This window comes from Clavelina lepadiformis, chromosome 8, assembly GCF_947623445.1.
Source record: "Clavelina lepadiformis chromosome 8, kaClaLepa1.1, whole genome shotgun sequence".
NCBI classification, from domain to species: domain Eukaryota; kingdom Metazoa; phylum Chordata; class Ascidiacea; order Aplousobranchia; family Clavelinidae; genus Clavelina; species Clavelina lepadiformis.
In genome coordinates this window covers 4,991,923-5,007,059 of record NC_135247.1, presented here as the reverse complement: position 1 = coordinate 5,007,059, position 15,137 = coordinate 4,991,923, and the positions used below count along the sequence as shown (strand labels likewise).

The window sequence follows — 15,137 nt, the reverse complement described above, 5'->3', positions numbered from 1 at the left end:
AGTCAGAAAAAAATGACTTGGTTACAACCCTGCTCTAATATTTTCTTATCCGTATCTACATTTATTCTAGCATTCAGTCTGTTCACAGGAACGTAGAAGCATGCTTGTTTTGGTGGGATTTTATTGTTATAATTCTGCTTGTGCAAATAGTATAACATAACATTTACGTCTTTTTGTGTGCATGTTAATGTAAGTCTTAATGTTGGCATCTATTTTTTGCTTGTGTCTTTTGTTGTTAGTTTTTATTTTTGTCTTAATTTAACATTTTTGGGTATAGTGGCCGTGCTAATCTTACATCGTTGTAACACTACTACAATTAATTTTTTGCACGTTTTAAGTCATCAGAGTTTTGCCGTTAGTGGTTTGTAAGCGTATTTTTTTGTTTTCAGTTTACAATGAAGATAGTGCCATACTATTCTCTCCACGAAGTCAACTAGATTTCTATGAGCTATGTAAGTCTTATATTTCTATGAAAACCGTCATATGATATGTCACGTGACTTAAACGTAATAAACCGTGACACTCAAAGGATGGAAACTTTCCATTGGAAAGGCATCCAGCAAGTTACTCCTGTACGGTATAGTGGAGCTAAATATTAAATAAAGTGCGCTAATTTAGAAATGATAACGTTTAACATTCGTATTTTATCAGATTACAACATTGTTAGTTGCGATGAAATATTACGTACGATATAAAACAAGCTTTCAATATAAGGATAAATACCTTCAAATAAGTTTTGACTGACTGACCGTCGACGGTCGTGTCGTAGCTAGTGTACAGTACGAATGTAGCCTACCTAGTGCACCAATCTTTTCAAAAAAATGAAAAAATAGTCCTGTTTTTAATCGAAGTGACTATTTCACCTGCGTCCGTTTACCGAATTTGCTAAATCACAATACGGTGACCGGCAGATTTTCACTAATGAGTTCATGACTCTCATTCTGGACAAGGGGAAGAAAGCAATACGGTGGCATAGTGGTTAACGATGGGGCTCGGGCTCTGCAGGTCTTGGGTATAAATCTTGCGATTGCTTATTGAGATTGCTTTATCAGAAGGGATTAGTTTTAGGCTTATTTACATTTTGGAAAAATTAGAACATTGTTTTAAGTTGAAAGTTAGCATGCATTTCAATTCACAGACTAGTATAATTGCCGTTTATTGTATTTGTATTAATTTCCTATTTCTGTAAACAGCATTTATAAGTGTCTGCTTCACCAGCTGCCGTAAGAAGAAAAAGTAAGAAAATACCAATTGCATAACCGGTTAGCCGTTTGCTGAAGTAGCTTTTTCCATATTCGGTAACCGGCAACCAGTGAAATAGACGCTGCCATTTTTAATTTGCCCGGTTAATTTTTGGTCTAATTTTGTGGAAATTTACGGTTTAAAAGTTTCTATACACATCAACATGATTCGATTCTTATTCTAAGATTTTACTGTTTTTTAAAATTTCATGTGTAGCCTATACAGCTACAAACAAAAATTCTTCTAAGTGACTATTTCACTGACATCCGCATCTGGTTACCAAAGTTTCAAAATCACAATACTGTAACCAGCATATTTTCGCTTATAGCTTTATTAGTTATTACATTTGTTTTGGACGAGGCAAAAAGAAAATGCAATGGTTATCGATTTGGCATGTATGCTGGACCAGTCTGCCAGCTGGGAAAGTTTGCTGTTTTTTGTAGGAATTCCCCCGCGCAATCAAGATGAAACAATAGCCACTACACACGCAATTATTCGTTACTCCCAAGCACTTAGTAAACTTTCCAATCTGGCTGATCTGTATTTCGTGGCAACTGCACAACCGCGATAAATTTGAAGCAAACTTTTTCCATGCTTGACTTTGTATAAGCCTTAATTTGGAAGCCAAAAATCTATCATGTTAGGTGTTTTATGCGAGAGCACATTTATAAGCTAACTGCCAAGAAATACATTAAATTATTAAAAACAAACAGTCAAAAATCTTAAGTACACAAATGCCAATTGCAAATTTAAAGCTTCGATAACCACAAAAATGGCAAATTTCTTTGTTTGAAAGCTAATAATATACAAAAAATAGATGTTTAAATCTGTCAGTGCATGCCATCGTGCCAAAGTTTTTGACTCTGTTCGCACAATATGGCATCAGTTCAAAAGTTTAAAATACTTTAAAAGTCCAAAGTTTTGGATCTTTATCAGTCTTTTTTGTTTATAAGGTCTCATAGGAATTGATCTACATGAAACTGTACAGTAGCTGCTAAATATTTCAAACTTTACTATGGGTAGCTTGTATCGAAGTGAGGAAATGTGCCTTGCACAGCTCTATCTGCAGAGTGAGGCGGCATTTGCTTGTGTTAGTGAACTTGGTGAGCTTGGTTTGGTGCAGTTTCGTGATCTAAATCCAAATGTAAATGCATTTTTACGAAAATTTGTTCACGATGTGAGAAGATGTGATGAGATGGAAAGAAAGTTGAGGTTTTTAGAAAGGGAGCTAAATAAAGACAACATTCCGGTTGATGATGATGGAGATGTGCCATTTGCTCCTCTTCCACGAGAAATGATCGAATTGGAGGGAAAGTTTGAAAAACTTGAAAGTGATATGAAGGAAGTTAATGGTAACCAAGAAGCTTTGAGGAAAAATTTCCTTGAGCTGTCTGAGCTGAAACAAATCCTGAAAAAAACCCAGGGATTCTTTGAGGAAGCAACGATGTATCAGACAGAACACACCGGATTTGCTCCAGAGCTTGAAGAAGATAGTTCCCGTGCTGGTGATTTATCTCGAGGTCCTTTTACAAAACTTGGTTTTGTTGCTGGTGTCATATTGAGGGAAAAGATGCTGGCGTTTGAACGTGTTCTCTGGAGAGCATGTCGTGGCAATGTTTTTCTTCGACATGTTGAAATGGAGGTGCCATTAGTAGATCCATACACTGGCGATAAGGTCAACAAATGTGTATTTATCATCTTTTTCCAAGGTGACCAGCTCAAGAACAGAGTTAAAAAAATTTGTGAGGGTTTTCGAGCTACTTTATATCCTTGTCCGGAAAATCCCCAAGAACGAAGAGAGATTGCAGTTGGTGTGACCACTCGATTGGAAGATCTCCAAACAGTTTTGAATCAGACAGAGGATCATCGCCGAATTGTTCTCTCTCAAGTCGCTCGCAATATTCGTGTTTGGTTTATCAAAGTTCGAAAAATTAAAGCTATTTACGATACTCTGAATCTGTTTAATGTCAACATAGCTGAGAAGTGCTTAATTGCAGAGTGTTGGTGTCCCGTGGCAGATCTTGAAAAGATACAAGGTGCCTTACGTCATGCAACAGAAACAAGTGGATCATCAGTCCCTTCCATATTACAAATTATGAAAAGTGATGAATCACCACCTACCTACAATCGCACTAATGCTTTCACTTATGGATTTGAAACTCTAATTGATGCCTTTGGTGTAGCTAATTACCGTGAAGTAAATCCTACTCCATTTACAATCATTTCTTTTCCCTTTCTTTTTGCTGTTATGTTTGGCGATTTGGGGCATGGTTTCTTAATGTTACTGTTCAGCCTGTATATGTTGTATTATCAGAGATATTTCTTGCGCAACAAGACAGATAATGAGATTTGGGAAATGATGTTTGGTGGAAGATATCTTATTTTGCTCATGGGGCTCTTTTCTATGTATACCGGATTTCTGTACAATGAATGCTTTTCGATATCTGTAAATGTATTTGGATCTGCCTGGAATGTTTCTGCTGATCCCGGTTGGGATACAGAGTACCTTAAAAGTCAAACTTCACTGATGGTGGACCCAGGTAAACCTGGCGTTTTTCGCGGGTCAACACTGCCATATCCAAATTCAACAGGAAATCCCTATCCATATGGAATAGATCCAATCTGGCAGTTGGCCTCAAACAAGATTACATTTCTCAACAGTTATAAAATGAAAGGCGCTGTCATTTTAGGTTTTGTTCAAATGATGTTTGGCTTGATTCTTGCTTTGAATAATCACCTTTATTTTAAAAATTATTTGTCATTATTTTGTGAATGGATTCCGCAAATTATATTTCTTCTGTGTGTGATTGGGTATCTGGTAATACTTATCTTTTATAAGTGGGCAGTGTGGAGTGCGGCGGATTCTTCACAAGCCCCAAGCCTTTTGATTGGCTTAATCAATATGTTCATGTTCACTGCTCCATCACAAACTGCAGATACCGTGATATTTTCAGGACAAGCTGGGCTGCAACACGGATTACAGATATTCATTGTGCTTTTGGCTGTTTTTTGTATTCCGTGGATGCTGTTCACCAAGCCTGCCATCATATATTACAGAAATAAGCAAAAGCAGGCAACTGCAGGTTATGGTGAAATACACACATCTGCCAATGGTATCTCTGATAGAGCTGACATCCTTGCTCATGATGAACTGAACATTAACCATGAATCAGAGTTGGATTCCAGCAGCGAGAGCGACAAGCATGAAGAAGAGGAATTTGAGATGGGCCAGTTCATGATCATTCAAGTCATCCATACAATCGAATATTGCCTTAGCTGCATTTCTCATACTGCTTCATACCTGCGGCTGTGGGCACTCAGTCTTGCGCATTCAGAATTGTCTCAGGTTTTGTGGACAATGGTCATGAGCATTGGTTTGACAGAACCTGGAGCTCTTGGAGCGGTAATGTCCTTCTTATTATTTTGGGTGTTTTCCTCACTCACTGTCGGCATTTTGCTTATCATGGAGGGTCTTTCTGCATTTCTTCATGCTCTTCGGTTGCATTGGGTGGAATTTCAGAGTAAATTCTACAAAGGTGAAGGATACATGTTCAGTCCATTTTCATTTCATGTTATTGTCGAAGGCAAGAGTGAGGAATAGTGCAGTAGTATCTCTTGTATGTTATGTATTTATATATATACAATGTTATATCTTGTAAATATACACCAAAATGCACCTATGGTATATATAAGATGTGCTGGATTTATATTTTCTTTTTTGTGCTTCATAGATTTATTATTAAATAACATAATTTATAAGTTAAATGTGTAATTTTTATGCCGTGCAATCTTTTTTTGTCAATATTATGTGGTTGTTAACAACCTTTAGAACCAATTTGTAGTTATTTTAAAAATACTGAAGTATCATAAACTATAAAATACTGGTAATACATAGAAGTGCTTCATCATGGAATGTTACACTTTATTGTTAAAGATTTATTGTATTGTGGTAAGCTGTTTTGTGTTGGAAATATTCTAACTTGTCAAAGAAAATGTGATTGTTGTAAACATAACCAGATGTTTTTTCAGTGTTCTTTTTAAAGTCATGTTATTTGCAAGTCACTTTCCTGTAATCTTTCAAACCTAAGTCTAGTGTATAATATTGCTTAATTCCTATAAAGATGCATCCTCAACTTAAATACTTGATTAAGTATTTTATGTTTCATCCAGACAAACTACTAGAACTTTGTTAGTTTCAAGATAATGGTCTCTTTTTGATTAACGTTCTGCATTTAGAAAACCTGCAGTAAGTTAAAGGACTTAAATTTTTAGATGTGTTTAAGTTGGTAAATGTACTATCAATAAATGTTTAGTATAAATGTTAAAAATGTTATAAATAAAATAAATGTTATAAATGTTTAGTACAAATGTGCAATGTTTTGCGAATAGTATTCTGAGTTACAATCATAATATACAGTACATAAAATAATCCAAGTTTGTACAGCTTTTGACCTGAATTTTTGGGTATTTGTACGTATACATCTGTTTTCAAAAGGTCCACAGTAGGTGTGGACAAGAGATTGTATTCAATTTATGTTTTGATACTCAGAACTCGTTCTGTTCGAAATGTTGGTCAATTTCGTTAAATACTTTTATATTTACTCAAAATCTGTCAGGTGTTCAGTGTTGTTAACTATGAACTATTCTCATTGCACCGGTATCTGTTTCACGTTCTAATCTTCACTTTTTTGTTGTTTCTGTATTAGGCACATTTTAGGCATTTCAGGTCAATGTCATAAAAACTAAAATTTTGAAATAGCAAGTTTTGTAAACATAGAACAATGGGTCACCTCTTCAGAAGTGAAGAAATGTGTTTGACACAACTCTATCTTCAAAGCGAGGCTGCATTTGCTTGCGTGAGTGAGCTTGGAGAACTCGGATTGGCGCAGTTTAGAGACCTAAATCCAAATGTCAATGCTTTTCAACGTAAATTTGTTAATGAAGTGAGACGATGTGATGAGATGGAAAGAAAGTTGAGGTTCCTTGAAAGAGAGTTAAAAAAAGACAACATTCCGGTTGATGATGATGGAGATGTGCCATTTGCTCCTCTTCCAAGGGAAATGATTGATTTGGAGGGAAAGTTTGAAAAACTTGAAAAGGACATGAAGGAAGTCAATAGTAATCAGGAAACACTAAAACGAAACTTTCTAGAACTAACTGAGCTGAGATATATTCTTCGCAAAACCCAGAGCTTTTTTGAAGAAGCAGCAATGTTCCATGAGCAACCCGAATATGGTCATGGTGGAGATGAAAGCACGCAATCTCTTCTAGGAAGTGAAGCAAGTAGAGGCCCTTTTACAAAGCTAGGTTTTGTTACAGGTGTCATTCTGAGAGAAAAGATGCCAGCATTTGAACGTGTCTTGTGGAGAGCTTGTCGAGGCAATGTTTTTCTTAGGTATGTGGAAATTGAGGAATCATTCAAGGATCCTCACACTGGTGATACAGTAAACAAGTGTGTCTTTATCATCTTCTTTCAAGGGGAACAACTGAAAAATCGTGTGAAGAAAATCTGTGAAGGTTTTCATGCCACTCTCTATCCTTGCCCTGAATCTCCACAAGAAAGACGTGAAATTGCAATAGGTGTCATGACTCGTATTGAGGATCTCCAAACAGTCTTAAGTCAAACAGATGACCATCGACGACTAGTTCTTTCTCAGGTAGCTCGCGATATTCGCATTTGGCTTATAAAAGTTCGGAAAATCAAAGCAATTTATGACACTTTAAATCTTTTCAATGTCAACATCGCCGAAAAGTGTTTGATTGCAGAATGTTGGTGTCCAGCCGCAGATTTGGACAAAATTAGAATGTCTTTGCGCAGAGGAACAGAGTCTAGTGGCTCATCTGTACCCTCAATTTTGCAAGTGATGAAAACTGAAGAATCCCCTCCAACTTACAATCGTACTAATGATTTCACTTTTGCTTTTCAAGCTCTAATCGATGCCTTTGGTGTTGCAAGCTATCGAGAAGTAAATCCTTCGCCATTTACAATCATAACCTTTCCTTTTCTCTTTGCTGTAATGTTTGGTGATTTGGGGCATGGCTTGATAATGTTTGTATTTGGATTTTACCTGGTTTGGAATCAACAAAAATTTTTGCGGAACAAGTCCAACAATGAGATATGGGAAATGATGCTTGGTGGAAGATATCTTATTCTATTGATGGGAATTTTTTCCATGTATACTGGATTTCTATACAACGAATGTTTTTCTCGATCCTTGAATGTGTTTGGATCGGCATGGAATGTCTCCAATAACCCCGGCTGGGATAAGGATTACCTTAGAAATCATGAGAGCTTATTGGTGGATCCAGCTAAGCCTGGTGTTTTTCGCGGATCTGATTTGCCATATCCAAATTCTACAGGAAATCCTTATCCATATGGAATGGATCCAATCTGGCAGTCAGCTTCAAACAAAATAACATTTCTCAACAGCTATAAAATGAAGGGAGCAGTGATTATGGGCCTTTGCCAAATGTTGTTTGGCCTCTCTCTTGCCTTATATAACCACCTCTATTTTAAAAATTATACATCACTGCTCTGTGAATGGGTTCCAAAGGTTGTATTTCTTCTGTGTGTCATTGGTTACTTGTGCTTTCTTATATTATACAAGTGGGCAGTCTGGAATGCAGCTGATTCATTCCATGCTCCAAGTTTAATGATTGGCCTTATTAACATGTTCATGTTGAAAGCCCCTTCGCTCAAAGAACAAACGCTAGTATTTCAAGGTCACGCTACATTTCAAAAAGTTTTGCAAATATGTATTGTCCTTTTGGCTGTTGTTTGTATTCCCTGGATGTTGCTTGCTAAGCCTTACATAGTGTATCAGCGGAATAAATCCAAGAAAAGACAGGGTAGGCGAACATACACTCGTCTTCCTGTTTCAGTTAATGATTCTGGAGATGATGAAGAGATCTTACACCATAATGAAGCTATTATGGACTCTGACAGTGATAGTGATAGCAGCAAACAAGAAGAGGAATTTGAGATGGGCCAGTTCATGATCATTCAAGTCATCCACACAATCGAATATTGCCTCAACTGCATTTCTCATACTGCTTCATACCTGCGGCTGTGGGCACTCAGTCTTGCTCACGCTGAATTATCAGAAGTTTTGTGGACGATGGTTATGCACAGTGGTTTGGCAATGCCTGGAACCCTTGGAATTATAGGGTCGTTTATAGTGTTTTGGGGCTTTTCTGCCCTGACTGTCGGCATTTTGCTTGTTATGGAAGGACTTTCTGCTTTTCTTCATGCACTGCGGCTACATTGGGTTGAATTTCAGAGCAAGTTTTATTCTGGTGAAGGATACATTTTTTCGCCATTTTCCTTTGATGCCATAATTCACGATAAAGTTGAAGAATAAGACGCTTATAAATATCATAAATTACAACTAACAAATCTTTTTTTGCTTTTTGACTTTTGGATAAATTCTAAAGGGTGGGATTCTCCCTCAGCTGTGCATATGTTAATATTGAATAGAATTTTGTCCCCTTGTTATTAGTAAACATAGCTTTATGCTGGTTAGGTACGATGCAACTGTAGAGTGATGGAGTAGTTTGAAAGCTCGACCTCAATTTAATATAACTTTGTTGTGATTTGTCATCCCTATTTTAATGTTTACCATTATTAAATCAAATTAGCCGAAGTTTCTTACCCTTATCTTGACTAAACTTTGCTAAAGCTGTAGCTTTCATCACAGTATCTAATATTTTCTATATTCTAGCATTTTCTAACATTCTTTGTATTAAAGTGTTCTTTTGATGGCAAGTTGATTAAAGTAACAATGTGCCTTTTCTGTGAAATGAGTAGATAAGTTAGTTAAATTGAAAAGTTTTTGTTCTACATTTTCATAGTGATTTCAAAGATCACCAGTTACAACGATTGCCGTTTATTAAGTGTTTATAAAAATGAAACATTCCAACATATTACCCAATTCTAATCCCAGAAATGCGAGTTAACTTGCAATAATAAACAGTAGTGTTTGAAATGTTCGTTCATTTAGGTGTGAAACGAACACCCTGATTTTTTGTATATTTTCCTAGATATTATGAAATGGGCATTGTAGTGTATTTTACTGCTAAGTCTGCAGTTAGGCTTTTATTTATTTGCTTCATGGTGTGGCGGGATGCTTTGTGGTGGTAGTAAAAAGTTTATGTTCTATACAAATACCATTACTAATAGAATGTTTCAACGGCCACATTATGTTAATGACGAAGAGTTATTTTGACACAGCACCATTATAGTAAACTATTACCATTGTACGATTAGTTTCTAACTGAATTGGTATTTTTGGTATGGCATTTTTACGAGAACTTAATCAGAGTTTTACCACTTGTTTTAGTGCATGCTCTAGGGAATTTTTTGCAATTGCATTTTGGTTTTGCTAAAAGAACTGTGGCCAGTGTTTATTTGAACAGCAATTTGTGTTGGTGTAATATTCATATTTCAAAGATATTAAGAAATAAGAATGCTTTCTTTTAAGAGTGTATCATGAGAATGTATATTGTGAAATTGAAGTAATCAAACATATTTGTATATTTACCCCAACTTTTCGTTCTTTTAAGGATTTCCCTGCAGAACTCAAGTTAAAAATCTGCTTGTAAACTTATTTTGTTGTCATGGCAAGTCAGACTCCTGGGATACAACAATTGCTCACCGCTGAGAAAAAGGCCTCAGAAAAAGTCGCAGAAGCACGAAAAAGTATGTCTAATTTAACCATTTTTCCGCTTATTTATTTTATCTTTAACTTTTTAATGTATCAAAAAATCACTATGTGCATAATGCAGGGAAAACTAAACGACTGAAAGCAGCAAAAGAGGAAGCCAAAGTGGATATCGAGAACTTCCGCGGCCAGGTGGAGCAAAAATTCAAGGACAGAGAATCTAAAGTAAGTTCTTTGAGATTTCACTTAATGAGTAGTTAACTTGATGACGAAATATCGACAATTTATTTATAGTCGTATTCGTAACTCGTTACAAGTCTTGATCACAAATCTAAAACGACACTGATTTTGTTTAGATATTGGGCTCACGAGATGACGTTCGGATGCAGATGGACCAGCGTCAGGAAGATGAGCTTCGATCATTAAACGCCCAAACCCAACAAAATAAAGACAAAGTAATAGAACGGGTGCTTGAACTGGTCTGCCACGTTAAACCAGAATTACATGTAAATTATCGACCTACTTAGAAAATTTTACACCGTGAAAAGTTAATTGAACATCAAGAAAGATTTCTCTCCGGACTGTTACGCGTCTTGAACTGTTAAGGTTTATTGTCAGCCCTCATGCTATTCTGTGGTTCGTTTCTCGTTTTCACAGTTTATTGCATGTTCATGCTTGTATCAAATCCATTCCTCTTTCATCGTGAAAATAATTTTAACGCGGAAATACTGGACTAAAGTTTACTGCAGCGAAATTGCGCATCACTTAGATATTGTTGTTTTGTCACAGACCCCGTACTTTCAGTGATTGTGCAAGTTTACTTTAAACGTTGTCGTTTAGTGTTTTAAATTATTATACGCGAGATTGGCTGTAGTCCGCATTTACTGTATGTAGTTGACTGCGTTGCAATTCTCGTGTTACCTTTTATGTATGCAGAACGTCACATTTAAATATTTAGTGCTATTTGTGGTGGTAGATCAGAAATCCGCCTGCACAAGCCATTTTTGATCGTTAGCAATACAAAGTTGTATTTGTGCACTTTATCATTCTGTTATGTGATTTGTTGGTCACGTTAATGAGCGACGCGTTCGATCACGCGAATTTGTCATTCAAAATAATACAGATGAGTCGATTACAAATCGTCCGGCTAAATGTCAGCTTCAAGAACTGAGGTAGGCAAATGTAGTTCCTACAGGTAACTGCATACGAAAAGGCAGTGCACAACTAGAGGGCGAAAAGAGTTGCAGAAAAGGCTCAACATGGTTCGTGTTGTCTTTGGCTTGCCACTTACGCTAGCAGGTAACCTTCGTTAAACTTTGTAATGCAGGCTGCATGTTTATTTGTTACCACTATCTCTAAAAACGTTCAAAATAATGTATAGAGTTGAATAGGAATGCAAAGTCTCCAATCTTAATGTTTTATTTCGGATAACCACGAATTAAAATTATCACGGCATTGCAAATAAGTTTATTACCCGGAACTAGAAAAAGGTATAGTAGACTACAGCCAACCCAAAGTCCACAGTTGATATAATTTTAACTATTTCAACAAAAGCTCCCGTATATTCCCAAATTTTGCCAATTTATTTATTACTTTTAAATTATTTTGTTAATGTTTACATTTTTAAAAAAGTTTTTGCATTAGATTTTATAGTTTTTTTCAGAAAGCTTTTTCTTTTCAAAAACTTTATGCAAATTTTTTTAAATAGTTAGTTTAATATTTTTCACGGAAAAATTCCTTTTGTAATGAAAAGTTTTTTAATTAATGGTTTTAAATTTACTTTAATCAAGGGGCAAGTCCAAAAATAAATTGATCTTATATGAAAGAACACTACTCCCTGAATATTCTGGTAAAATAGTTTTAAAAAATAACTACTGGTTAGGCAATTATAAGCAAAAGAAAATCGCAAACTTCGCCCTAATTTTGACGTAATTAAGGCTTTTATGATGTCATAAGTAATCACACACAACATTCGCAAATTCATAAATTTAGCAATACGTATACTGTTTTATATTATGTCTGCATCTGTTACAGCTGCATAGCTAACTACCAATAGCTTCAGAGGTGTCAGCGTATAGCCCAACCACGGCAACCAGTACGATACTGGTTTTGACGGGTAGCCTATGCGGTCCAAAGGATACTGTAACTTCACGGACGAAACGGATTGAGCTACCGGATTTTTATGTTTAAAACAATCATAATTTATTCAGTTGCAATGCTTCACGTTGCTAAGTTCTTCACATGACGCCTATTTGGACATAAGCTAAACTCCTATGACCTACACTTCTGACTTCAGTTCAAAAAAAGCAACAACAGCAGCATGCTGTCAAGCAACTTGACTAATGTGTGACAGAACAAGAGCTTTGATCTAAGTCACAATTGTGGGGTTGGCGAAGTGGATTGTTTTTAGGTTGGCCTAAAGCTAAAGGCTATGAGTCTTTCTTTTAGAACTCCTAGAGACCTAGACAATTGTGTCTTTGACTCCGTTGCGCTTGCTTTCTCTACATTGTTTCTTTAAATCAACACCAGATTCATAAAGTCTAATTGGTATATTTTCCGAAATATTGTTGTATCACATCAGAAACATTTTCATCATTCTTTCACATTCAAATAAAGCTATAAAATCAATTCAGTAATGAACAGTCCAGAAGGTAAAACTGATACTCTGAGAAAAGTTAAGAAGAAGAAGAAGAACGATTTTAACCAAACCTTAGTTTTTATACCGCTGTATCCAACCAATGGGCGACAGCCATGCTACGTTTTACCATGACACGTATAACACGTCACATGTATTATTTATCCTACGTCATACACTTTTCCTCACAAGTACCATCTACGTTACACACGATACAATACAATGCTACTTGAAACATTTGAAACTATGTCAGAGCGTCGGTTTTGGAACTCATTGTTTGCTTATCGATTTAACTACGAAAAATACACTTCAAACACTCAATTGAATTGAATCTAACTGGAGAAACACAGAATGTTTATTTAGAAAGCCAATTATATAAATTATTGCAATTACTATCACGACCGCCACACAAGAATGGCCAAAAACTCAGGCTTTTTGCGATTTATCTTTTGCTGATAACAAACTAACCATGAATAAATTTTTAAAAGCATTTTACCAGAATGTTTAGTTAATAGTGTTCCTTCATATCAGATCAAGTTGTTTTTGGACATGCCTTCACTTTAAGTTTTGAAAACCTTTCTTTAATTAAATATGCTTTTGATGTTTTAATTCAACAAAACTGTTTCTTATAACCTAGGCCCTAGGAGAATTACTCCCAGATTTAGTGCATTTCAGTATTTGGAATTCATTATGTGATTAGCTTACGCTGCTTTTTAATAGTGTGCTTGTTTATGAATATGACTACTGTATATGGTCACGAGGTTTCAATTAGACACTTAGTATGTTAATCCAAATTCAGTTTTTTGATGTTGTCTGAACCGTGTTAACCAAATATTAAAGTATAATAAAAAAACAAGATATAGTTTGGAACTTTGAAGGTTAACTTTATTTATATTTTTCTACGCGAGCTTTCGCAAACGTAAGCATGCTTCTTCAGGTGTACTGCGAAATGGCTAAATTCAGTTTTTTGTAATGTTTGTCTGTTAATGAAACAGCTTATCCGAGTATGTCTGAGTATGTATGTCTGAGTATGAGTATGAGTACGCAGCTTACAATTCTCACCTGCATGTGAGGTTTGTGTGGTCTTTAAGAAAAACGCAACATCTCAGGCTCTGTCGTCTCCACGCTTTCTACTGCTTACAGCAGATTTCAGTTCCTGGTCTTGTATTGTGAAGCAGCAATGTTGGACAGGCTGCAGGTTGCCTGTCGTATTTCCGCCATTTTTCCAGGTTACACCCTCTTTCATGATGAGGAATTTAAGCAACTACAGTTTTTAGTTGCATATTTTATCATTTCAGCTAAGATAGCATCGGCTTTGAGGTAAGTCGTTGTTTTGAGAAAAAGTACCTGGAAAAACAGACATCACTTTCCCTTTGCGCACTAAACGCGTGAAATGTAATACGAGTAGACCATGTCGGCCTACTTTATTTCATCTTAAGCGTAGGCTACTCTAACTAAGTTTGCATAAAACTTTTATAATATTTAAATATTTTTAGTCACGATGTTCTTAACCTTGACATTAATTACATTAAGGCTGTCAGTGTTTGGGTGAAAAAAGTCGTGCCTTTGAAGATATTTTTCAATGCTTCTTGTTAGATATAATGAAAATTCCTTTGTTAACTCGCCTCGTTTTATCTTAGTTATTTCTTGTGTTTTGTTTCTGCTTCGGGCAAGTGTGTTTTTCTTCGTTGTAGACTACGACTACTTGACGGTTTGCATAGTGACAGACGAACATCTTATGAGCTGTGAGGTTGTGTTGCTTTGCTTATCCTTATTCTATTAGTTCAGATGAACGATTTTACGTTTAATAAAGCTAAGTATAACGGCATCATTTAGTACAGCGTGGTCCAACTTCTTTTCATCGCGGTCCAAAATCAGAAAATTTTTTTATCTTGCGGGCCATTGTTTTTAAATTAGAACTGAAGAAATGTGAAATTAGAACTGAAAAACAATGTAATATTGATATTAGAACTGAAATTAGAATAGTTCAAAATTTAGCTATTAAATGCTGATCAATGTGACATCTGCGGTCGAGGTTCTTCCTCGACAATAGCGACTATCAAAGCTGACTATCAGTTCGCGGGCCAAAAAATCGGTGCTCGCGGGCCAACTTTGGCCCGCGGGCCTGCAGTTGGACCACGCTGATTTAGTACATTAGACTAACTTAGATGTTGTAACATATATCAACCTAAGCCTGACGTAAATCTTAAACCCTAAATAGCTAAAATAAACTTTTTTACACCCCCCAATCTTCTCAGATAACCGCATAACTTTAACAACGGGTTGCGTGAAAATTTTCCAGTGAAATAGGCAGAGTAACTTTGCATACAAAATAGTCGTTGGCGTTACTTTTAAACCTTACATCTGCAGAGGAAGCATTAAGGCTGACTACAAATGAATCTGATAGCAGAGACATTCAAAAACGAAAAGTATGGCTCACTGAAACATTCGTTAATATTTATTTCACCACTGTTATCAAAAAAGTTCTTACAATAGTGTTACTTTTTAATATGTGAGTTAATATAATTTATAAAAACGAAGCATGGGATTATGCGGACAAACGAGGTATGCAAAACAAAAAACCGAACGTGCTAAAGTTT

At 35.9% G+C, this 15,137-nt stretch overlaps 2 protein-coding genes and 1 pseudogene across 2 annotated transcripts; all 3 read left to right on the top strand.

Moving 5' to 3' along the window:
- Positions 1 to 1,052: 1,052 nt before the first annotated feature.
- LOC143469845 (V-type proton ATPase 116 kDa subunit a 1-like) lies at positions 1,053 to 5,948 on the top strand. The gene has a single exon (XM_076967699.1). The coding sequence runs from the start codon at positions 2,258 to 2,260 to the stop codon at positions 4,841 to 4,843; it is 2,586 nt and encodes an 861-aa protein (XP_076823814.1). The 5' UTR covers positions 1,053 to 2,257; the 3' UTR covers positions 4,844 to 5,948.
- Positions 5,949 to 6,019: 71 nt separating this feature from the next.
- LOC143469846 (V-type proton ATPase 116 kDa subunit a 1 pseudogene) lies at positions 6,020 to 9,804 on the top strand (annotated as a pseudogene).
- Positions 8,742 to 10,945, top strand: LOC143469847 (V-type proton ATPase subunit G-like). The gene is made up of 3 exons (XM_076967700.1): positions 8,742 to 9,940; positions 10,027 to 10,127; positions 10,259 to 10,945. The coding sequence occupies exons 1-3, from the start codon at positions 9,859 to 9,861 to the stop codon at positions 10,427 to 10,429; spliced, it is 354 nt and encodes a 117-aa protein (XP_076823815.1). The 5' UTR covers positions 8,742 to 9,858; the 3' UTR covers positions 10,430 to 10,945.
- The last annotated feature ends 4,192 nt before the right edge of the window (positions 10,946 to 15,137 follow it).